This window comes from Cetorhinus maximus, unplaced genomic scaffold, assembly GCF_964194155.1.
Source record: "Cetorhinus maximus unplaced genomic scaffold, sCetMax3.hap1.1 HAP1_SCAFFOLD_1585, whole genome shotgun sequence".
NCBI lineage: Eukaryota > Metazoa > Chordata > Chondrichthyes > Lamniformes > Cetorhinidae > Cetorhinus > Cetorhinus maximus.
Window position 1 is genome coordinate 2690 of NW_027597525.1, and position 25608 is coordinate 28297.

The following is a 25608-nucleotide window of genomic DNA, read 5'->3' on the forward strand; positions in this document are numbered from 1 at the left end:
CGAGGGTGGAAGGGGAGCGAGAGACAGTGGAGAGGGAGAGAGAGGGGAGGGGTAGAGAGAGTGGAGAGTGGAGGGGAGAGAGTGAGTGGAGTGGGGGAGAGAGCGGGTGGCGGGGGGGAGAGAGAGTAGTGGAGGGGGTGAGAGAGAGTGGAGGGGGAGAGAGAGAGTGGAGGGGGAGGGGGTGAGAGAGAGTGGATGGGGTGGGGGAGAGAGAGAGTGGAGGAGGAGAGAGGGATAGGAAGGGGAGAGAGAGTGTGAAAGAGAGAGAGAGTGGATGGGGAGAGAGAGAGAGTGGATGGGGAGAGAGAGTGGAGGGGGAGAGAGAGAGAGTGGATGGGGAGAGAGAGAGGGTGGATGGGGAGAGGGAGAGTGGATGGGGAGAGAGTGTGGATGGGGAGAGAGAGAGAGTGGATGGGGAGAGAGTGGATGCAGAGAGAGAGAGTGGATGGGGAGAGAGAGAGTGGATGGGGAGAGAGAGAGAGTGGATGGGGAGAGAGAGAGAGTGGATGGGGAGAGAGAGAGTGGATGGGGAGAGAGAGAGAGTGGATGGGGGGAGAGAGAGTGGATGGGGAGAGAGAGAGTGGATGGGGAGAGAGAGAGAGAGTGGATGGGGAGAGAGAGAGTGGATGGGGAGAGAGAGAGAGTGGATGGGGAGAGTAAGAGAGTGGATGGGGAGAGAGAGTGGATGGGGAGAGAGAGAGTGGATGGGGAGAGAGAGAGAGTGGATGGGGAGAGAGAGAGAGTGGATGGGGAGAGTAAGAGAGTGGATGGGGAGAGAGAGAGAGTGGATGGGGAGAGAGAGAGTGGATGGGGAGAGAGAGAGAGTGGGTGGGGAGAGAGAGAGTAGATGGGGAGAGAGAAAGAGTGGATGGGGAGAGAGAGAGAGTGGATGGGGAGAGAGAGAGAGAGGAGGGGGAGACAGAGAATGCGAGAGGTGGGAGAGAGAGAGTGAAAGAGGATGGGTTGAGAGAGAGGAGCAGGGGGAGAGAGAGAGAAGGGGGAGGGAGAGAGGAAGGAGAGAGAGAGAGTGGATGGGGAGAGAGAGTGGAGGCGGAGAGAGAGTGGAGGGGGAGAGAGAGAGTGGAGGGGGAGAGAGAGTGGTGGGGGAGAGAGAGAGAGTGGAGGGGGAGAGAGAGAGAGTGGAGGGGGAGAGAGAGTGGATGGGGAGAGAGAGAGTGGATGGGGAGAGAGAGAGAGTGGATGGGGAGAGAGAGAGAGAGTGGAGGGGGAGAGAGAGAGAGAGTGGATGGGGAGAGAGAGAGTGGATGGGGAGAGAGAGGGAGTGGATGGGGAGAGAGAGAGTGGATGGGGAGAGTGGAGGGGGAGAGAGAGAGAGGAGGGGGAGAGAGAGAGTGGAGGGGGAGAGAGAGAGAGGAGGGGGAGAGAGAGAGTGGAGGGGGAGAGAGAGGAGGGGGAGAGAGAGAGAGGAGGGGGAGAGAAAAGGATGGGGAAAGAGGAGAGAGGATGGGGGAGGGAGCATGTTTGGGGCTGAAATTGAGTGGATTTTGATACCTGTAAGCGATTCAGCAGCTGTGAGAAACAACAGAGAATCATTAAAACTTCAGTCGGAAGCTTTGTACAGTAGTGGCCTACTGCCCCTGATTTGTATGTATGTATGTAACCCCAGCAGGCAGCATTAATGCTCAGGACAGTGAGATGAGCATAATGGAGAAGGAACAAAAATAAAAATACCTGTAAAAACTCAGCAGGTCTGGCAGCGTCTGCAGAGAGGAACACAGTTAACCTTTCGAGTCCATATGACTCTTCAACAGAACGAAGGAAAAATAGAAAAGGGGTGAAATATAAGCTGGTTTAAGGGGAAGTGGGACAAGTAGAGCTGGATAGAGGGCCAGTGATAGGTGGAGATAACCAAAAGATGTCACAGACAAAAGGACAAAGAGTTTTGAGTTCAACAACTTTAGATCATGAACTCTCTCCTCCATCTCCACACCCTTTCCGATCCCCCCTTTTCCAATAATTTATATAGATTTTTCATTTCCCACCTATTTCCATCCATTGTTTTATCTCTACCTTTTAGCCTATTTCGATTCCCCCCCCCACCCCACCCCCACTAGGGCTATCTGTACCTTGCTCGTCCTGCTTTCTACCCTTAATGTCACCTATTAGCACATTTCTTAGCTAATATCACCACTGTCAACACCTCTTTGTCCTTTTGTGATTGTGAACCCGAGCCTGCTCTAGATCTAGGTCCCACTGAGGTGTGTGTCTCTGCGCTGGTGCAGGGTGTGGGTAAGCGCTGTGACGGGTCTTCCAGGCTGCTTATTTCCAGCTCTTCAATGGAGGAGGTGTCTTCTTGGCTGGAGGTGAGGACCCGGATGGAATTGAGAGTCTGGCTGGCTGAGGGTGTCGGTCGCTTGGCAGAGCTCCCTGTGAATCAAAGTAGAGATAATTAGTGCATGGCAGCAGAGTGAAAAACAGGAGAGAGAGGCACTCACAGTTGCGTTGGGAGAGGGCTGATGTGGTGTAGGATCCTCACGTGGATGTTCGATGCTGACCTCACCATCGCCACAGGCACAGTCCACATCCTCACCAGTCAGCGCGATGGCACACTCCTCAAACTGAGCGAGGGGCCTAATGTAGGCCACTCCACCCCTGGGCTGGGACCTCTTCCTGCTGTTGTGAGCCAGCTTCTCCTGCATGAAAACAGATGGAGAGAGTGTGAGCAGGACACATGGCTCTGTGTGGAATGTTTGTGCGGTGAGCAGAACCATGTATGAGATAAGGATGCGAGTTCGAGAGGATGTGTCTGATGAAGGTGTGAGTGTGTGTATGTGAGGGTTAGTGAGTGTTGTCCCTTGAGGTGTGAGATCTCTGTGGGTGTGTGATGGGTTTGTGAGTGTGTGAGTTGAGAGTGATGAGAAGAGTGACTTACCCTGGCCGAACAGATGAGACCGTTCATCCTCATGTGGCACTTGGTGGCTGTCCTCTTTTGCAAGGCAATGGCGCTGACCACCACCGCCACCAGCACCCCTGCTGGATCGGTGACCTTGCTTGCTGGCCTTTGCCTGTAACTGGGTAGAGGACATCTCGGCGGGCATCCAAAAGGCTTTCCAGTAACGCATCACTGAATGGAGGGGCTGCAATCTTCTTGCCTTTCGGGGCCATGTCTTCTGTGCAGCAGTCCTGGGCTGGAAGCACTGAGAGGTGTGCACGCAGCTGCACTTTAAATGTTGAAGCGATGAGGTGACGGTGAATGAGAGCCCACCCACCATCAAAATGGTGTGTTTCCTGGGAATGCATGACTAATAAGGTAGGATTGGGACGATACAGTGTGAAAAGCTGCCATTGCGGCCAGCAGGTAAAAAGTTCTTTTTCCCGCCTGCTACTGCACTTAGTGCATATCTGGGATGATTCTGCCTTCTGTTATCAGTGCTGGGGATAGATGGCTACAAGCTTTATTGCACCCTAGATCTCACTGAGGAGTGAAAAGCCAGTCTTGTGAAATTTTGGTGGCCTTAAGGACCCACTCTGAGCCCTCTACTAATGTTACTTATGAACACTACTTGTTCAATACCAGACCTCAGGAAGAGGTGGAGAACATTGATTAGTATGTGACTGCATTGAGATGCCGAGCTGAATCTTGAGTTTGAGCAACTGAAGGATGATCTGATCAGAGACAGGATTGTCTTAGGAACGAGAGACCCTGCCATGAGAGCGCATCTGCTGAGCAAAGAAAAACTTACTCTCAGGAAGGCTATTGGCATATGCAGAAGCTTTGAAGCGGTCAATCATCAGCTGCAGACTATTGATGGGAGAACTGACCAGACTTTGTACTCTGCTGAGAGACAATTCAAACCTTCCAAGTACATGACAATGATGAGAAGGAAGAACTATTTGCAGAAGGGCCAGCAGAAAGATCAAGGCCAGGGTACTGGATGTAAATATTGCAGAGGACACCACACAAAAGAAAAGGAAGTGTTTCCATTGAGGGGAAAGCAGTGCTCCAACTGCAAGAAGCTGAATCAGTTTGCATGCAAGTATTTTGCTGGAAAAAGAAAAGCAAGCCTATATAGATGGAGAGATGTCAGACGATGAACCTGTCAAATCACTCTACACCCTAGAACAGGTGGGCACCCTCGATTATCAAGTAGAGGTTTGTGACAATGGGATTGATGACTGCAGAAGGAGAACATTAAGTTACATTGAGCGTCTGATAGCCTCAATTGCTACGTGCAACCTATCATGAGGTTTGCAGACCTGTGTGAAGTTGCTCACGATGGTGACTAAAAAATGAAGCTGCCCAAGGTAAAGTTGAGTCTTTGTGATGAAGCAATACGCACCCCATGAGGGCAAACTAAGCCGAGAGTCCAATGCAATTGGAAGAAAGAATATCTACAGTTCCAGATAGTAGACACTCAACTTGTTTCAGCTGAGATAAAAGCTTGGGGTGGTAACCCTCCATGTACCAGAAGAGGTTTGCAGTGTTTCACATGGTACAAAGCCATTGACTGATGGATAGGTCGTGGCAAATGACAAAGATGTTTTCACGGGTCTTGGATGTCTTCCTGGAGTAGATGAGTACTTCTTTAAGTAGATGAGAGTAGAAGGTTGGATCTGCTGCACAGGGGAGGAGTAAAAAGTGTGGGAATGTAATAGTTATAGGGGATTCAATTGTAAGGGGAATAGATAGGTGTTTCTGTGGCTGCAAACGAGACTCCAGGATGGTATGTTGCCTCCCTGGTGCTAGGGTCAAGGATGTCTCAGAGCGGCTACAGGACATTCTGAGGGGGAGGTTGAACAGCCAGTGCTCGTGGTCCACATTGGTACAAACGACATAGGTAAAAAAAGGGATGAGATCCTAAAAGCAGAATATAGGGAGTTAGGAATAAGTTGAAAAGTAGGACATCAAAGGTAGTGATCTCAGGATTATCACCAGTGCCACATGCTGGTAAGAGTAGAAATAGCAGGATGTATTGGATGAATATGTGGCTGAAGAAATGGTGTGCGGGGGAGGGTTTCAGATTCCTGGGGCATTGGGACCAGTTCTGGGAGAGGTGGGACCAGTACAAACTGGACGGGTTACACGTGGGCAGGACCGGGATCGATGTCCTGGGGGGAATATTTGCCAGAGTGGTTGGGGAGGGCTTAAATTAAAATGGCAAGGGGATGGGAACCTATGCAAGTAGTCAGAGGAAGGGGAATCAAGGACAAGAGCAAAAGACAAAAAGGGGAATAAGAAAAGTGATAGTCAGAGAAATCAAGAGCAAGAATCAAACAGGGCCTCAGTGAAAAATAGTGGGAATGGGATAAGTAATGTTAAAAAGACAAGCCTCAAGGCTTTGTGCCTTAACGCGAGGAGCATTCACAATAAAGTGGATGAATTAACCGCACAAATAGATGTAAACAGGTATGATATAGTCGGGATTACGGAGACATGGCTGCAGGATGACCAGGGACGGGAACTGAACATCCAGGGGTATTCAGTATTTAGGAAGGACAGTGAAAAAGGAAAAGGCGGTGGAGTTGCATTGCTGGTTAAAGAGAAAATTAATGCAATGGTGCGGAAAGATATTAGCTCCAACGATGTGGAATCTGTATGGGTAGAGCTGAGAAACACTAAGTTGCAAAAAACGATAGTGGGGGTTGTATATAGACCCCCAAACTGTAGTGATGATGTTGGGAATGGCATTAAACAGACAATAAAGGAACATCTGTAATTATGGGTGACTTTAATCTGCATATAGATTCGGCAAATCAATTTAATAACAATACCATAGAGGAGGAATTCCTGGAGTGTACATGGGATGGTTTTTTGGATCAATACATTGAGGAACCAACTAGAGAACAGGCCATCCTAGACTGGGTTTTGTGTAATGAGAAAGGAATAATTGGCAATCTAGTTGTGCGAGGCCCCTTGGGGATGAGCGACCATAATATGATAGAATCCTTCATCAAGATGGAGAGTGACGTAGTTGATTCTGAGACGAGGGTCCTGAATCTTAATAAAGGAAACTATGATGGTATGAGGCGTGAGTTGGTTATGATGGATTGGGAAACGTTGCTTAAAGGGATGACGGTGGATAGGCAATGGCAAACGTTCAAAGAGCGCATGGGTGAACTGCAACAATTGTTTATCCCTGTCTGGCGCAAAAGTAAAACAGGAAAGGTGGCCAAACCATGGCTTACAAGGGAAATTAGAGATAGTATTAGATACGAGGAAGAGGCATACAAATTGTCCAGAAAAAACAACAGTCCTGAGGATTGGGAGCAGTTTAGAATTCAGCAAAGGAGGACCAAGGGCTTGATTAAGAAGGGGAAAATAGAGTACGAGAGTAAGCTTGTGGGAAACATAAAAACTGACTGTAAAAGTTTCTATAGGTATTTGAAGAGAAAAAGATTGGTCAAGACAAATGTAGGTCCCTTACAGTCAGAAACAGGGGAATTTATAATGGGGAACAAAGAAATGGCTGACCAGCTAAATACATACTTTGGTTCTGTCTTTACAAAGGAGCACACAAATAACATACCAGAAATGTTGGGGAACACAGGGTTTAGTGAGAGGGAGGAACTGAAAGAAATCAGTATTAGTAGGGAAATGGTGTTGGGGAAATTGATGGGATTGAAGGCCGATAAATCCCCAGGGCCTGATAATCTACATCCCAGAGTACTTAAAGAAGTGGCCCTAGAAATAGTGGATGCATTGGTGGTCATCTTCCAAGATGCTATAGACTCTGGAACAGTTCCTACAGATTGGAGGGTAGCTAATGTAACCCCACTATTTAAAAAGGGAGGTAGAGAGAAAACAGGGAATTATAGACCAGTCAGCCTGACATCGGTAGTGGGGAAAATTTTAAAGTCCATTATAAGATTTAATAGCTGAGCACGTGGAAAACAGTGGCAGAATCGGACAGATGCAGCATGGATATACGAAAGGGAAACCATGCTTGACAAATCTACTGGAATTTATCGAAGGTGTAACTAGTAGAGTTGATGAGGGGGAGCCAGTGGATGTGGTTTATTTGGACTTTCAGAAGCCTTTCGACCAAGTCCCACATAAGAGATTAGTGTGTAAAATTAAAGCGCATGGGATTGGGGGTAGTGTGTTGAGATGGATAGAAAACTTGTTGGCAGACAGGAAACAAAGAGTAGGAATAAACGGGTCTTTTTCTGAATGGCAGGCAGTGACTAGTGGGGTACCGCAGGGATCGGTGCTGGGACCCCAGCTATTCACAATATATATTAATGATTTAGATGAGGGAATTAAATGTAATATCTCCAAATTTTCAGATGACACAAAGCTGGGTGGGAGGGTGAGCTGTGAGGAGGATGCAGAGATGCTTCAGTGTGATTTGGACAAGCTGAGTGAGTGGGCAAATGCATGGCAGATGCAGTATAATGTGGATAAATGTGAGGTTATCCGCTTTGGCAGCAAAAACAGGAAGGCAGATTATTATCTGAATGGCTATAAATTGAGAGAGGGGAATGTGCAACGAGACCTGGGTGTCCTCGTACACCAGTCGCTGAAGGTAAGCATGCAGGTGCAGCAGGCGGTAAAGAAGGTAAATGGTATGTTGGCCTTCATAGCGAGAGGATTCGAGTACAGGAGCAGGGATGTCTTGTAACAATTATACAGGGCCTTGGTGAGACCACACCTGGAATATTGTGTGCAGTTTTGGTCTCCTTATCTGAGGAAAGATGTTCTTGCTATAGAGGGATTGCAGCGAAAGTTTACCAGACTGATTCCTAGGATGGCGGGACTGACATATATGGGGAGATTGAGTCGGTTAGGATTATATTCGCTGGAGTTCAGAACAATGAGGGGGGATCTCATAGAAACCTATAAAATTCTGACAGGGTAGATGCAGGAAGGATGTTCCTGATGGTGGGGGAGTCCAGAACCAGGGGTCACAGTCTGAGGATACGGGGTAGACCATTTAGGACTGAGATGAGGAGAAATTTCTTCACCCAGAGAGTGGTGAGCCTGTGGAATTCGCTACCACAGAAAGTAGTTGAGGCCAAAACATTGTATGTTTTCAAGAAGGAGTTAGATATAGCTCTTGGGGCGAAAGGGATCAAAAGGTATGGGGAGAAAGCGGGAGCAGGCAATTGAGTTGGATGATCAGCCATGATCATAATGAAAGATGGAGCAGGCTCGAAGGGCTGAAAGGCCTACTCCTCCTATTTTTAGTTTCTATGAGAGTATGTAACCAACTCAGCATCTTACCAGGAAAGTGCCAGCTGCTCTCAGGCTCAGCTTGAAAGTCAAGATAGCGGATCTTGAAAAGATGGGAGTAATCAGGAAAATGACAACTCCTACAGACTGGATTAGCAGCATGGTAGCAGAGAAGAAAACCTGGAAAGCTGAGAGTGTGCACAGATCCAAAGGACCTCAATAAAGCTTTGAAGGGATCTCACTGCTCCATGCCAACCATTGAAGAAATTTTGCCAGTTTGCCAAGGCAAAGGTCTTTACTGCCCTAGATGCGAAGGATGGATACTGGCAAGTGAAGCTGGATAAAAGCAACTATGTTCTGGGTGCCATTTGGGAGGTAACGATGGTCGCGCATGCTATTTGGCATTTCTGCTGCTCCGGAAGACAGCATGAGATAGTTTTGATCCTCTGGGAGTGCTCGTTTATTTTTATTCATTCACGAGACGTGGGCTTCCCTGGCTGGGCCAGCATTTATTGTCCATCCCTAGTTTCCGTTGAGTTTTCTCAGCTCAGTTATGTACTAATGTTGTCACTGCCTTGCATACACGTAAAAAATCGGTACTTTTCATGTGTGATGTTTTATTTAGGGCTGCAGTAGGCTTCGAATTTTTCCATTATTTCTTTCAAGTCATTTTGTTTCTCATCGCTTTCAAACGTGAACGTGTTATAGACTTCAAGGGCTTCTTCCCCTGCTACATGAAGAAAAATGGAAAACTGTACCTGAGGGTCTTTTTTATCACTGCCTGTCGCTGTGAGGTACAGCTCGAATCACTGCTGGAACCTCCTCCAGTTTTTGGCGAGATTTCCCTCCAAATTGAGCTCTGTCTGGTTTCAGAACCTCCATTATTGTGTTTAGTTTACTTCTGACACCATGTCTTGTTTTTTGTTTCAATGATACACACAGGCTGTCGACTTTGTAGCTGAGCTAGCTTTATTGATAACATATTTCCTAACATGAACATATATCTGAACTAACAGGATTCTGTCAAGACAGGTTCCAACATGTGCTATCTGACCTTCAACTCCTGGGCCAGGTGACCCCGTATCTAGTACAGAGTACTGTATAGTATCTATTACTGGAGCCCACTTCCACAATCAACTATTTGCATTATAATTGGAACATAGGGTAAAATTTCACAATTCACAGGATTGTTCTCCATGGAGCAAAGAGGATTGAAAGAAGATTGGATAGGGGTGTACAAGATTATGACAGGTTTAGATAAGATAGACAAAAGCTGTTCCTATTATCTGATGGTACAAGGACTAGGGGGCACAGATTGAAGATTTTGGACAAGAGTTGCAGAAGGGGGATGTGATTTTTACAAGGTGATTGATAATGACCTGGAACTCGCTGCCCACAAGGGTGGTGGAAGCGGAAACAATCAATAATTTCAAAAGGAAATTGGATGGGCACTTGAGGGAAATAAACTTGCAGCACCAAGAGTAAATGGCAGGCGAATGGGACTGACTAGATTACTCTATAGAGAGTTGGCATGGACTTGAAGGGTTTGTTATGATCCTTGACCAGACCCCCAAGTTTTTCATAAGATTCGGTGAGGGACCAATAACATTTTGTTTAAAGTAGACAAGTTTGAGTTTCAAGATACTTGCTAAGAAAATAAAATCACAAGATTCCACAAGTTTTGAACAAACAAAAATAAACTTTTACTAGACAAGGGCAGAAGGATAAAATAATTTACATTATCTATCTTAAACTCCAACATTCAGGGTTAATATGAGGTACATGTAAATTAACAGGCAAACTGTGGTTGAACACATCACACTGCACATTAAGTGGTAAATATGATTAAGATCGAGTCCACAGATTTCTCAGCCACCCACCCAGATGCCAGTAATCACTGAAAGCCAACCAATCTCACTGAAACTCTGTCTCTCGCTCACGAGGGGTTCCAGTCTTCACCTTCAAAGATCTAACCTTGGAATTCTCTCCACAAATCTCTCCAACTCGGATGTCACCATCAACGCCCACCTCACAGGGTTTCAGTCTCGTCTCCCGAGATTCTGTTCCCCTGGATTCCCAAGTCTGCCCTCGGCTCACAAGCACAACTTCAGCTTTTCAGCCGTGCTGAGCAGAATACCACTGATCCAAAGGGCTAGCTTCACCCCAATGGCTAGCAGCACGGAGTCACCAACCTTTTGCTGTCTTCTTGGATCTTCAGAGCTTCCCTGATCCCTCTTCGATTACCAGAACTTCCCCCAAGACGACTTCTGCACTTACAGTCGGCTAACCACAGCCCTTTACCTACTTTTTAACTTAACCTCTTCCTGTTCCTGTCCCTGTCCCCTGTCTGGGACCCTTGATAGGAGATAGTTTAAGTAAGTTATATTTGTATTTGGGTGTGTTAGAAATAAGGTATATTTTTAAGTTTAAGCACAATTTATATTTCTTACTATTTGTGGGTTAAAAGGTGAAACCTGGGATCTAGTTTCATTTTTGAGTAGAAACAGCAGGTCTAAAGCTCTAATATAAAAACAAAAAACTACTGCGGATGCGCTCTGTTTGCATACCAGCATTTCTAATCAGTTTTATGACACTTGAAGTGGAGAGATGTGCTTTCAAGGAGTGTGAGATTAGTGGTTTAGGAAAGTTCAAACAAGGTTAAAAACACTGCTGTTGCCTAGCAACAGGGGTCCAGAGAGGGGGAGACACACACACATATACACACACACTGAGAAAACTAGAAACGCAGTTTCAGTTCCGTTTGAGTTCAGTTGAAGCCAGGATTCCAGAGAGGCTGGGCAGCAGAGGGACAGATAGCAAGTCCCAAACTAAAGTTGAAGCCAGTTGCCAGGAGAAGCTGGAAAGGTGAGGAAATTGCAGAAGCAAGTTCCAGAAACTAAAGAAGGAAGCCCCCAAATCCAGGGGAGTGGAACAGGAAAGGTCCCAAGAGGACAGTTTAGTCAAAGGACAAGGACAGGAATCTGGGAAAGGGCCTGTTCTGTGGAAGTGAAAGTAAGGTGCAGAGAGGAATGCTTCAAGCTTAAAGAGAAGAAAGCTCTGGGATGCAGATTTAAAGCAATACAGGCTTGCGAGAAGCTGGAAGATCCAAGGGGGCAGCTGAAGGTCTGTAACTCTTTACTATGGGCATGTGAAGCAGTGGTGTACTATTAGCACAGCTGAGCATTTGAGAGAGAGCGCGTGGAAGGAGCTTGAATGCATGTGGTGATCCAGGGTAGAAAGAACATCGGAAGGAGAGTTTCGAAACCCTGGAGGTGGACCCTTACGGAAGGCTTCTGAGAGGAAGTGTCATTTGGGAGAAGATTCCAAAGCTAGTTCTTGGAGATTAGAAACCTTCGTGCGAAAGATGGAGTTCAGTGAGATTGGTTGGCTCACAGTGTGACAAGCGTCTGAGGGGAGTTGAGGAAAGATCCACAGCATCTGTTTAGAGTGGCAACTATCACTTGGTTTTAGAGTGTGGTGTGTCTGACCACAGGTCACCTATTGGTTTACATGGACCAAGCTTACTGTGAACATTAGAGTATAAGATAGATTTTATAACTTGTGTTATCCTTATGAATCTGTATATACCTGTAAAGTTATAGCTGTGGGTGAAAGAGTATTGTAATATAGTTAACTTTTTACAGTTTAATAAATGTTTTATTCTTTTATTAAAAGTTCCTCAGCTGATTCCTGTGACTCTGTTCAGTAGCCACTCTCCACGTATCTCAGCAAAAGATAAAAGTTAGGATCTATCAAGCCGGCTTCCACCCTGGGATCAGGCTTGTCCAGGGGTAACCTCAGCTGGGATCATAACACCCTTCTTTTGTGAACTCTCCCTGTGCCGTCTCCCTTTGGGACCTCTCGCTGCCCCTGCTTGGGATATTTGTCTTCAATGGCGCTCTGCTTCCAGTCACATGACATGGGTTTTTGCATCGTTTTCTTTATGCCCAGGCGCACTTGTCTGCCCTTTACCCAAAGAAGTTAAAGTTGCAGATCTGCACGTGTGCAGTCACTCCCATTCTGCTCATGAAAACTCCGAGGCCTGTCAGGACTTGGAATTCCCAATCTCTGCCCCGAACGAAAAGGTAACAAAACAGGTTGAATGGCCTCCTTCTGTGGAATAATGACACTATGATTACGTTAAAGGCGCTATATAAATGCAAGGTATTGTAGTTGTGTATCAATTTTCTTGCTTTGTGTGTTCCGTTTATTAGATCATACCGAGGAGTCTATCATGTGAAGAGGGAATATCAGAGCTTAAAGTGCTGAGTCAAGATACTAATATTTGTAAAAGCTCGTTTTAATGAGACTCTAGATGGTTGAATTGAAAATCAGTTTCTGTTTTACAATGAAAGTTTGCAGTTGTTACTGAAAAATACTGAGTGTATCTGTGGCCTGTAGCAAAGCTGCCCATAATTCAACATCTCTTTCCTGTCCCCAGCATCCATACCCTACAGAAGATGAGAAAAGGCAAATAGCAGGTCAGACTAACCTCACCCTCCTCCAGGTTAACAACTGGTGAGTGACCATTACCTTCACTTTACTGAGCTCCATTGTGTAGACATTACTTAAACATGCACACTTTCTGATTCTTCATGACAAACCGTTGCAAGCAGAGATTCATTAACTGAATGTAATGAATGTCACACCCGGAAGTAAGGGTATCACACCCAGGAGCAACAGTTCCCTCGGGAGGCAGGGAGCAGACCTCAGCTAGAGAGGGAGCTATGCCAGGAGGTGGGGAGCTGGTGGTTGAAGGTAGAGGTTTCTGGTGGAGGGAGGCAGTGCTGGGAAATGAGACAGTGGTGTCTGAGGTTAGGAAGGCAGGGGTAGTGCAGGTTGCCTGAGGCAGTGCTGGGTGCTGGGGAGTTGGGGGGTTGGTGTGGGATGCCGAGGACAGGACAGGGTGCAGGAGGTGAGGGGGGTGCAGGATGGGGCCCAGGGACGACAGGGTGGAGGTGGAGGGGATTGTAAAGCAGGGTACTGGGGTGGCGGAGGTGGGGGCTGAACGGTGGATGGGGCAGGGAACCAGGAGGTTGACAGCTAGTAGAGTGTCACATTTTGACTTTTTTCCACTGGAAGAAAAAAGGTTAAGATAAGATCCACTAACATTATTCATTTACAGTCAACACCAGAGAGTGATGGGGAAGGGGTTGGAGCATGTGGGGCTGGGGAAAGGTTGCAGCTGGGAGAGGGAGTGTGGGGAGAGTACAGAGCCATATAAATACTGTGGCTACAAGAGTAGGTCAGAGGCTGGAAATCCTGTGGCGAGTAACTCACCTCCTGACTCCCCAAAGCCTGTCTATCATCTATAAGGCACAAGTCAGGAGTGTGATGGAATACTCCCCACTTGCCTGGATTAGTGCAGCTCCCACAGGACTTGACACTGTCCAGGACAAAGCTGCCCGCTTGATTGGCACTCCTTCCACAAACATTCACTCCCTCCACCATCAACGCACAGTAGCAGCAGTGTGTACCATCTACAAGATGCATTGCAGAAACTCACCAAAGCTCCTTAGACAGCACCTTCCAAACCCATGACCTTTATTACCTAGAAGGACAAGGGCAGCAAAAACTTACATATGAATTAGGAGCAGGAGTAGGCCACTCAACCCCTCGAGCCTGCTCCACCATTCAATAAGATCATGGCTGATCTGATTTTAATCGCACATTCCTGCCTACCCCCAATAATCTTTTATCCCCTTGCTTATCAAGAATCCATCTACGTCTGCCTTAACGATAGTCAAGGACTCTGCCTCAACCACCATTTGAGGAAGAGAGTTTCAAAGCCTCACAACCCTCTGAGAGAAAATAGTTTTCCTCATCTCTGTCCTAAATGGGTGACCCCTTATTTTGAAACAGTGACCCTGAATTCTAGATTCTCCCACAAGAAGAAACATCCACTCCACATCCACCCTGTCAAGGCCCCTCGGGATCTTACGTGTTTCAATCAAGCTGCCTCCTACTCTTCTAAACTCCAGCGGATACAAGCCTAACCTGTCCAACCTTTCCTCATAAGACAACCTGTCCCTTCCAGGCATTAGTCAACCAAACCTTCCCTGAACTGCTTCTAGTGCATTTACATCTTTCCTTAAATAAGGAGACCAGTACTGTACACAGTACTGCAGATGTGGTCTCACCAGTGCCCTGTATAGCTGAAGCATAACCTCCCTACCCTTGTATTCAATTCCCCTCGCAATAAACGATAACGTTCTATGAGCTTTCCTAATTACTTGCTGTACCTGCATACTAGCCTTTTGTGATTCATGCGCAAGGACACCCAGATCCCTCTGCATCTCAGAGCTTTGCAATCTCCCACTGTTTAGATAACATGCCTTTTTTTATTTGTCCTGCCAAAATGGACAACCTCACATTTTCCTACATTATACTCCATTTGCCAGATCTTTGCCCGCTCACATAATCTATTTATTACCTTTTGTAGCCTCCTTATGTCCTCTCCACAACTTACTTTGCTGCCAGATACGTGGGAACACCATCTGCAAGTTCCCCTCCAAGTCACTCATCATCCTGACTTGGAAATATATCGCCGTTCCTTCACTGTCACAGGGTCAAAATCCTGGAACTCCCTCCCTAACAGCGCTGTGGGTGTACCTACACCACAAGGACTGCAGCGGTTCAAGAAAGCAGCTCAGCACCACCTTCTCCAGGGCATTTAGGGATGGGCATTAAATGCTGACCTAGCCAGTGACACCCACATCCAGTGAAATAATTTAAAAAAAACTGAAACTGGAAAAATTTAAAGAGAAGGAAGAAATGTTGAATGTGTTGTGAGATTGTAGGCAGTGTCAATTAGCCAGGGTGGGTATGATTAGTGTCTGGGGCTTGGTAGGAGCGTAAGATATGGACAGTGATAAGCTGATGTTTATGGAGAATAGTGAATGGGAAATTGACAAGGAGAACATGATAATTAATATTTGGGGTTGGGTTGTTGGGTGTCGATAAGGGTTTCAATCATGCAACGGGGTATCATTGTTCAGGAAGGGAATGAAGTAAAGTTCAGGATGATCCTCTGAGCAGGCCTATTCTTCCAGCTTGGCACTGTTAAGTCTATAAAGTCATGCTGAGCTGCTCCACATTTGACCACAGGTTCATCAATGCTCGACGGCGGATTTTACAGCCCATGCTCGATGCCAGTAATCCAGACACTCCACCCAAGGCCAAGAAGATCAAGACACAAAGCCGCCCAGTGCAGCGATTCTGGCCAGATTCCATTGCTGCAGGAGTGACTCAGCAACATGTAACCAGTATTACAGTGTCAGACAGTGAGTCAGTATTACACTTGATAGACCAACAACTTGCATTTAGAGAGCACTTTAATGTAATAAAATATCCAGGAGTGTTATAAAGCAAAATTTGACTCTGAGCCACACAAGGTAGATAGACAAAAGCTTGGTCAAAGAGGTAGGTTTGAAGGAGAATCTTATAGGAAGAAAGCGTGGTGGGAGGCAGTGAGGTATAGGCACGGAATTCCAGAGTTTAGGGCCTAGACAACTGAAGGCACAGGAACCAATGGTGGAGCGATTAAAATAAAGGATGCTCAAGAGGCCAGAATTAGATGAGTGCAGATATCTCAGAGGGTTGTGTTGAGGGGCCATGGAGGAATTTGAGAACAATAGTGAGAATTTTAAAATTAAGACATTACTTGACTGGGAGCTAATGCTAGTCAGTGAGCACAGGGATGATGGGGGAATGGGACCTGGTGTGAGTTAAGATGTGGGTGGTAGAGTTTTGGATGACCTCAAGTTTACGGAGGTCAATATAGGATGTCAGATATGCAGTCCTGTAACTTAGAAATAGTGGAGAAGTTAGAGGTGGTGGTGAGGTAGAGCTGGGTGTTATCGGCGTACATGTGAAAACTAACACTATGCCTTTGAATGATGTCACTGAGGGACAGCATGTGGTTAAGAAATAGAAGGGGGCCAAGGATAGATCCTTGAGGCATTCCTGAGGCAAGGATACGGGAGCTGGAAGAGAAGCCATTGCAAGTGATTCTCTGGCTATGATTAGATAGATAAAAATGGAACCAAGTGAGTAGAGTCCCACTCAGCTGCACAGCGGTGGAGAGACATTGGAGGAGGATGTAGTGGTTAATAGAGTCAAACGCTGCAGCCAGGTTGAGGAGGAAGAGTTTACCTTTGTCACAGTCACATAGGATGTAATTTGTGACTTTACTAAGTGCCATTTCAGCACTGGGGTAAAGTCAGAAAACTGGAGAGATTCAAGCATGGAGTTCTGGAAAAAGTGGACATGGATTTAGTCTTAGAGTTATACAGCACAGAAACAGGCCCTTCGGCCCATCGTGTCAGTGCTGGCCATCAAGCACTTATCTATTCTAATCCCATTTTCCAGCACTTGGCCCGTAGCCCTGTATACTATGGTGCTTCAAGTGCTCATCTAAATACTTCCTAAATGTTGTGAGGGTTCCTGCCTCTACCACCCCCTCAGGCAGTGTGTTCCAGATTCTAACCACCCTCTGGGTGAAAAAGATTTTCCTCAAATCCTCTCTAAACCTCCTGCCCCTTACCTTAAATCTATGCCCCCTGGTTATTGACACCTCCGCTAAGGGGAAAAGTTTCTTCCTATCTACCCTATCTATGCCCCTCATAATTTTGTACACCTCTGTCAGGTCTCCCCTTAGCCTTCTCTGCTGTAAGGAAAACAACCCTAGCCTATCCAGTCTCTCTTCATAGCTGAAACGCTCCAGCCCAGGCAACATCCTGGTGACTCCCCTCTGCACCCGCTCCAGTGCAATCACATCCTTCCTATAGTGTGGTGACCAGAACTGCACACAGTACTCCAGCTGTGGCCTAACTAGCATTTTATACAGCTCCAACATGACCTCCCTGCTCTTATATTCTACGCCTCGGTTAATAAAGGCAAGTATCCCATATGCCTCCTTAACCACCTTATCCACTTGTGCTGCTGCCTTCAGGGATCTATGGACATGTATACCAAGGTCCCTCTGATCCTCTGTACTTCCTAGGGTCCTACCATTCATTGTAGGATGGCCGTGTTAGTCCTCCCAAAATGCATCACCTCACACATCTCAGGATTTAATTCCATTTGCCACTGCTCTGCCCATTTTACCAACCCATCTATATTGTCCTGTAATCTAAGGCTTTCCTCCTCACTATTTACGACACCACTACCAGTGGTTCCCTGGAACCATTCTTGTAAACCTATGCTGCACTCTTTTCAATATGTTCACATCCTTCCTATAATGTGGCTCCCAGAACTGTACACAATACTCCAGCTGAGGTCACAATGAGTATCTTATATAAATTCAGCATAACCTCCCTGCTCTTGTACTCTATGCCCCTATTAATAAAGCCCAGGATACTAAATGCTTTATTAACTGCTCTCTCCACCTGTCCTGCCACCTTCAATGATCGATGCACATATACACCCAGGTCTTTCTGCTCCTGCATCCCCTTCAAAATTTCACTCCTTATTTTATATTGTCTGTTCATTTCTTCCTACCAAAATGCATCACCTCACACTTCTCCACACTGAACTTCATCTGCCACCTATCTGCCCACTCCACCAACTTGCCTACATCCTTTTAAAGTTCCACACCATCCTCCTCGCAGTTCACAACACTCCCATCGATGCTTCGCATCATCCACAAACTTTGAAATTGTCCCCTGCACACCAAGATCTAGATCAGGAAAAGCAAGGGTCCCAATACTGACCCCTGGGGAATTCCACTACAAATCTTCCTCCAGCCTGAAAAATATCCATTAACTCTTTGCTTCATATTTTTCAGCCAATTTTCTATCCACATTGCTACTGTCCCTTTTATTCCCTGAACAATAACTTTTCTCACAAGTCTGTTGTGTGGCACTGTGTCAAATGCCTTTCCAAAGTCCATGTACAGCACATCAACAGCATTAACCTCATCGACCTTTTCCGTTACCTCTTCAAAAAATTCCAGCAAGTTAGTTAAACACTATTTCCCCTTTAGAAATCCATGCTGGCTCTTCCTTATCAACCCATATTTTTCCATGTGACTACTAATTCTATCCTGAATAGAACCTTGCCCACCACTGAAGTTAAACTGACTGGTCTGTAATTGCTGGACTTATCCTTACAACCTTTTTTTGAAGATTACTACATTTGAGGTCCTGCTTGCTAATTTTCTACCTAGCTCCCTAAATTCTGATTGCAGGACCACATCCCCCCTCCTACCTAAGTCTTTGGTAACAACGTGGACCTGGACATCTGGCTGTTCACCCTCCCCCAGAAAAATGTCCTGCAGCCGCTCTGTGACATCCTTGACCCTGGCAACATACAATCCTGGAGTCACGTTTACAGCCACAAAAGCGCCCCATCTGTTCCCCTAACCAATGAATCCCCTATCACTATAGCTCTTCCTTTCTTCTTCCTCCCCTCCTGTACAGCTGAGCCGCTCGTGGTGCCACAAACTTGGCTCTGACTGCACTCCTCTGAGGAAACAGTGCCCTCACCAGCTTCCAAGACGGAAAACCGATTTGTGAGTGGGACTCCAGGGGACCCCTGCACTACCTGCCTACTTCTCTTGGACTGCCTGGTGGTCACCCATTCCCTCTCTATCTCTGGGCTCTTAAGCTGCGGTGCGACCACCTCTCTGAACCTTCTATCCACGTAGCTCTCAGCCTCGCGGATGTGCCACAGTGACTCCAGCCGCCGCTCGAGCTCTGAAACCTGGAGCTCAAGTTTCTGCAGCTGACAGGACTTCCTCCACATGTGGTCGTCTAGGACACTGATAGTGTCCATGACTTCGTACATATTACAGGACACGCGACTGAGCTGCCCTGTCATGTCTTAACTCTACTTCCCTTATGTTAACTTGATTCTACTTTGGATTATTTAGATTACTTTATTATATTGGCCCTAAATTATCCTTATTCCTGGCGCGTCTCAGTTAAATCCAAGTATAGGAACTTGTTTAAAAATATTACACTTTTCTAATTTACTCACCAGGTCCTACTTACCAAGGCTCTTCTTTTTGAGGAAAGGTAGAAAAAGAAAGGAGCACCTCCTCCCTCCTTCCTGAACTCCCTCAGTCACCAAACTCCAACTGAAGCACTCTACTGCAGCCCAAACAGCACTCCTGTAGAAGTGATGTGCTTAGATTTCCAAAAAGTGTTTGATAAGGTGTCACATCAAAGGTTACCACACAAAATAAGAGCCCATGGTGTAGGGAGTGATGTATCAGCATGGATTGAAGATTGGTTAGCTAACAGGAAGCAGAGAACAGGGATAAATGGGGCATTTTTGGGTTGGCAAGATGTAACTAGTGGAGTGCCATAGGGACCAAATGTATGGCTGCTAAATTTGCTGATGACACAAATATAGGAAAGTAAATTGTGAGGACGAGTCTACAAAGAGATTTAGATAGGTTAAGCGAGTGGGCAAAAAATTGGCATATGGAGAATAATGTGGTAAAATGTGAACTTGTCCATTTCGGCAGGAGAATATAAAAGCAGTATATTACTGAAATGTAGAAAGATTGCAGAACTTTGAGGTACAGAGGGACCTGGGTATCCTGTTACATGATCCACTAAAAGTTAGTATGTAGGTACAGCAAGTGATTAGGAAGGCAAATTGAATGTTGTTGTTTATTACACAGGGAATATAATTTATTGCACAGAATGGCATATAAAAGTTGTAAAATTTTGCTACAATTATAGAGAGTATTGGTGAGACCACATCTGGAGTACTGTGTACAGTTTTAGTCTCCTTACTTAAGAGAGGATGTAAATACGTTAGAAGCAGTTTAAAGAAGGTTCACTCCACTGATAGCTGGGATAAAAGGGTTGTCTTATGAGGAAAGGTTGGACAGATTAGCCTGTAACTATTGGAATTTAGAAGAATGAGTGGTAATCTTATTGAAACATAACAGATTGTGAATGAACTTAACAGAGTGGTTGCTAAGAGGATGTTTTTCCTGAACAGAGAGACTAGAATTAGGGGACACAGTTTAAAAATCCCACTTAAGATGGAGGTGAGGAGAATTTTTTTCTCTGAGGGTCATTAATATATGGAACTCTCTTCCCCAGAGAGCAGTGGATGCAGGGTCATTGAATAGTTTTAAGGCTAAGTTAGATAGATTCTTGACTGACAAGGCATTCAAGGGTTACAGGGTTGGACAGGAAAGTGGAGTTGAGATCACAGTCAGATTAGCTATGATCTTATCAAATGGCGGAGCAGGCTCGAAGAGTCAAATGGCCCACTCTTGCTCCTAATTTGTATGTTCATATAGGTTAAGTAGGTTTTTCCCTACTGTTGGTTCCCTCACCCCTGCCACAGTCCCAGTCTAGCAGCTATGTCCATCAGGACTCAGCCAGCTGAGTCAGTGGTGGTCCTATTGAGCCACTCTTGGTGATGGCCACCCAGAGTACATTCTGTGCCCTTTCCACCCTCAGTGCTTCTTCGAAGTGGTGTTCAACACTGGGGAGTACTGATTCATTAGCTGGGGGGTGGGGGGTGGAGGGTGGGGGGTGGAGGTAGGTGGTAACCAGCAGGTGGTTTCTTTGTCCACGTTTGATCTGATGTCAGACATACCTAAGGGTTGTGATGGAGGCATTTGGGTCATTGATAGGGTATGATTCAATGAGTATGACTGTGCCAGGCTGTTACTTGACTAACCTGTTGGACAGCTTTTCCAATTTTGGCACAAGTCCCTGTATTAGTCAGCTTTGACTGGGTAGGGTGTGCCCTTGTAATTTCTGGTGCCTAGGTTAATGCTGGGTGGACTGTCCGATTTAATTATTATTCGACTTTTCTATAGTGGTTTGATAAAACTGAGTAGTTTGCTATTCCATTTCAGAGGGCAGTTAACTATGAACCATATTGCTGTGGCTCAGGAGTCACATGTAGGCCAGACAGGGTAACAATGGCAGATTTCCTTCTCTGAATGACCTTAGTGATGAGTTTTTGCAACATTCCAGTAGTTTCATCATCATAATTACTGTGAAGAACATCTTTTCATTCCTGATTTACTAATTAATTAAATTTATATTGCCCTAGCTGCCATGATGGGATTTGAACCCATGTCTCCAGAGCATTAGGCCAGGTCTCTGTAACATTACCACGATGCTATTGTTCCCTTATTTACTCACAGCGTGGGGCCCTTACTTTCCCCCCAAATCCATGAGCACTCCACATTTTGTTTGGGACTCACTGTCTTGCCATTTGATGTGTAGATTAAATGTCCCTTGGTCCCTCTGCAGGTGCAATGGTCTCAATATCGAGTCCGGTGAATGTGAATGTGGACAGTCTGCAGTCTTTGTCGTCTGATGGAGCAACATTGGCCGTACAGCAGGTCATGATGGCTGGACAGAGTGGAGAGGATTCTGGCAACAGTGTTGAAGAAGACGACAGCGATCTTTCTGCAACAAACATTAGTAGCATGGCCTTAGACAACAGCGACTCACTGCAATAGGCCCAACACAGAGAGAACCTGTGAGAAATGGAAGGAGGACTGGCCATGCATTTTTATTCTTTGCACTCGCAGTGCATTTTATTTCTGATGTATTTTATACATAGGTAGGAGAGCGCACTTTTCTATCTCACCTTGTATTGAATGAATGGGGCTTTGATATTCTCACATTGAACTAGCTGTTTTAATGTGAACAGACAGTAAACTTGTTTCACTGGATCGATGTACAGACTGAAGCAGTTGGTCTGTTTTATCCACTCAGAAATAACTGGCCATAATTTAAAGGTGATTTGCAGTAACTCTTTACCTAGTTGTCCAACTGACAAAAACAAATTATTGGATCAAATCCTACTTTTTGTTTTTAGTTGACGAATTTTATTGTCAACAACATTTTGCAGCTAGTGACGAGTTTAGTTTTATTAAACTATGGGATCCAGGACCGACTGAACCCTAACTTCAGATGGGCACAGAAACATTTTGTGTGGGATAAGATGGATATTTGAAAGTTCCCACTGGGAGTGCCAGGTGGAGAGGTGTTCTGGTCGGAGTCTGGTGCTAAGCAGCTGTAAACTGTGTTCACATTGTACAATAATAATAAGCTATGTTGCTAATGTATTTTCTCCCAGTGTCCTGGATTAGTACAGGAGTGGATTGAGCAATCTTTGACTGTGAGACTGGTGTCCCCACTCTCATGCAGGTCCAGATGAAGCAAAAGCCCATGAACTCCATATCTCCTTCCCCCCTTCGTTACTTTCCTGACTGCCAGGACTGAAACAACTGGAGCTCCACAACCTCTGTAGCCAATGGAGGGGATGGATGGATTGGTTCCATATTAATGGGACCTATGATAACAGGCCTGTTGTTTTGGTGATACTACGGTGAGAGTACTGTACAAGAAGCAGGTGTACCACATACCTATACTGTCTGTTGAAAAACACTGTGCATACAGAAGGAGGATCTGAAGTCATCTCCATTAGTCACATGTGCTGTGCATCATTGACAGTAAGGCTAGTGTCAGAGACCAGCATCTTAGGACATGTTCATTCTATCCTGCTCCCTCCCAATTCAGTGCTTTTATTACACCAGCTCTGTAATCCTGAGATTCTGTCTGTCTTTAGCAAAAATATTGTAAACTTTGTAGATGTTAAACATCCTCCAATGAAGTGCTATACCATCGCAGTGAAATTGGATAGTAATCAGCTCCTTTCCCCATTGCTAACTGTTTTTAACTCCCTTCAATCTTGAAGACACTGCCCCACTCCATGAGCTCTAGCCTCTGCTCACTCTTCACATGAACCTGGATAGATGAAGTTCGGGAGTTGTCAGCTGTTCAGACCTGACTCTAGCTCAGGACACTGAGGCCAGATCATTTCTGTCCTGTTGGGATTGAAGATGTGAATCTCCTGGTTAAGTACCACACCAGTACATTCACCCACACAGTGAGAAAGGGCATAGTTTACTAAATCATTATTTATCTCATTGAACCAAACAGGAAATCATACTAGTTTTAAATTGTATTCTTGATATGATAGTATAAGCAAATTACTATTTCAATGCTTTGTAACAGGCGAGGCCTGTGTGTTCAGTGCAACAGACCTGTGTGTGTACTTTCAATGTAACAGGACAGCGTGTGTGTCTGTGTGTGTTCAATATAACAGGCCAGGCGTGTGTGTGTGTTCAATGTAACAGGCCAGTATGTGTGTGTTCAGTGTAACAGGCCAGTGTGTGTGTGTTCAATGTAACAGGCCAGTGTGTGTGTTCAATGTAACAGGCCAGTGTGTGTGTCTGTGTGTGTTCAATATAACAGGCCAGGCGTGTGTGTGTGTTCAATGTAACAGGCCAGTATGTGTGTGTTCAGTGTAACAGGCCAGTGTGTGTGTGTTCAATGTAACAGGCCAGTGTGTGTGTTCAATGTAACAGGCCAGTGTGTGTACGTGTTCAGTGTAACAGGCCAGGCGTGTGTGCGTGTTCAGTGTAACAGGCCAGTGTGTGTGTGTGCAATGTAACAAGCCGGTGTGTTTGTGTGTACGCGTGTGTGTTCAACGCAACAGGCCAGTGTGTGTGTTCAATTTAACAGGCCAGTGTGCACGCTGAGTGTAACAGGCCGTGTGTGTGTGTATGTTCGTTGTAACAGACAATTTTATGTGTGTGTTTGTGTTCAATGTAACAGGCCAGTGTGTGCGTGTGCTTTCACTGTAACAGGCCGTCTGCGTGTGTTCGATCGTTCAGTGCAACAGGCCAGGTGTGCGTGTGTGTTCACTGTCACAGGCCTGTGTGTGTGTCCATGTGTGTGTGTGTGTGTTCAGTGTAACAAGCCAGGTGTGCATGTGTGTGTGTGTGTGTTCACTGTAACAGACAAGGTGTGTGTGCGTCCAGCGTAACAGGCCAGGTATGTGTGTGTGTGTGTGTGTGTGTGTGTTCAGTGTAACAAGCCAGGTGTGCATGTGTGTGTGTGTGTGTTCACTGTCACAGGCCTGTGTGTGTGTGTGTGTGTGTGTGTGTGTGTTCACTGTCACAGGCCTGTGTGTGTGTGTTCACTGTCACAGGCCTGTGTGTGTGTGTGTGTGTGTGTGTGTGTTCACTGTCACAGGCCTGTGTGTGCATGTGTTCACTGTCACAGGCCTGTGTGTGTGTGTTCACTGTCACAGGCCTGTGTGTGTGTGTGTGTGTGTGTGTGTTCACTGTCACAGGCCTGTGTGTGCATGTGTTCACTGTCACAGGCCTGTGTGTGTGTGTTCACTGTCACAGGCCTGTGTGTGTGTGTGTGTGTGTGTGTGTTCACTGTCACAGGCCTGTGTGTGTGTGTGTGTGTTCACTGTCACAGGCCTGTGTGTGCATGTGTTCACTGTCACAGGCCTGTGTGTGTGTGTTCACTGTCACAGGCCTGTGTGTGTGTGTGTGTGTGTGTGTGTTCACTGTCACAGGCCTGTGTGTGCATGTGTTCACTGTCACAGGCCTGTGTGTGTGTGTTCACTGTCACAGGCCTGTGTGTGTGTGTGTGTGTGTGTGTTCACTGTCACAGGCCTGTGTGTGTGTGTGTGTGTTCACTGTCACAGGCCTGTGTGTGCATGTGTTCACTGTCACAGGCCTGTGTGTGTGTGTTCACTGTCACAGGCCTGTGTGTGTGTGTGTGTGTGTGTGTGTGTGTTCACTGTCACAGGCCTGTGTGTGTGTGTGTGTGTGTGTGTGTGTGTGTGTTCACTGTCACAGGCCTGTGTGTGTGTTCACCATCACAGGCCTGCGTGTGTGTGTGTGTGTTCACTGTCACGGGCCTCTGTGTGTGTTTGTGTGTGTGTGTTCACTGTCACAGGCTATGTGTGTGTGTGTTCACTGTCATAGGCTATGTGTACATGTGTGTCTATGTGTGTTCAATGTAACAGGCCAGGTGTTTGTGTGTTCAATGTAACAGGCCGGTATGTGTGCGTGTTCAGTGTAACAGGCCAGTGTATGCGTGTGCAATGTAACAAGCCAGTGTGTTTGTGTGCGCGCATGTGTGTTCAACGCAACAGGCCAGTGTGTGTGCGTTCACTGTAATAGGCTAGTGTGTGTATTCAATTTAACAGGCCGTGTGCGTGTGTTCGATCGTTCAGTGCAACAGGCCAGGTGTGCGTGTGTGTTCACTGTCACAGGCCTGTGTGTGTGTGTGTGTGTGTGTGTGTTTTCACTGTAACAGACAAGGTGTGTTTGTGTTCAGTGTAACAGGCCAGGTGTGTGTCCATGTGTGTGCATCCAGCGTAACAGGCCAGGTGTGTGTGTGTGTGTTCAGTGTAGCAAGCCAGGTGTATGTGTGTGTGTGCGTTCACTGTCACAGGCCTGTGAGTGTGTTCACTGTCACAGGCCTCTGTGTGTGTGTGTGTGTGTGTGTGTGTGTGTGTATGTTTGTGTGTGTGTGCTCACTGTCGTAGGCCTATGTGTGTGTGTTCACTGTCTCAGGCCTGCTGTGTGTGTGTGTGCGTGTGTGTATTCACTGTCACAGGCCTGTGTCTGTCTGTGTGTGTGTGTGTATGCGTGTATTCACTGTCACAGGCCT

General features: G+C 46.2%; 1 protein-coding gene and 1 long non-coding RNA gene across 3 annotated transcripts; both read left to right on the forward strand.

The window, feature by feature from the left end:
• The first annotated feature begins 2730 nt into the window (after positions 1 to 2730).
• On the forward strand, positions 2731 to 22763 carry LOC144676418 (homeobox protein PKNOX1-like). The gene is made up of 5 exons (XM_078536836.1): positions 2731 to 2776; positions 12086 to 12219; positions 12576 to 12652; positions 15242 to 15417; positions 21370 to 22763. Exons 1-5 carry the CDS (start codon positions 2731 to 2733, stop codon positions 21579 to 21581), a joined length of 645 nt encoding a protein of 214 aa, XP_078392962.1. The 3' UTR covers positions 21582 to 22763.
• A 685-nt stretch (positions 22764 to 23448) lies between these two features.
• LOC144676419 (uncharacterized) lies at positions 23449 to 25368 on the forward strand. Of its 2 annotated transcripts, none has more exons than XR_013575328.1 (4): positions 23449 to 23484; positions 23534 to 23754; positions 23821 to 23856; positions 25257 to 25368. It is a non-coding gene; the product is annotated as an uncharacterized LOC144676419 (long non-coding RNA). The 2 variants fall into 2 exon arrangements; XR_013575329.1 differs by lacking the exon at positions 23821 to 23856 and adding an exon at positions 25182 to 25217.
• Positions 25369 to 25608: the final 240 nt, after the last annotated feature.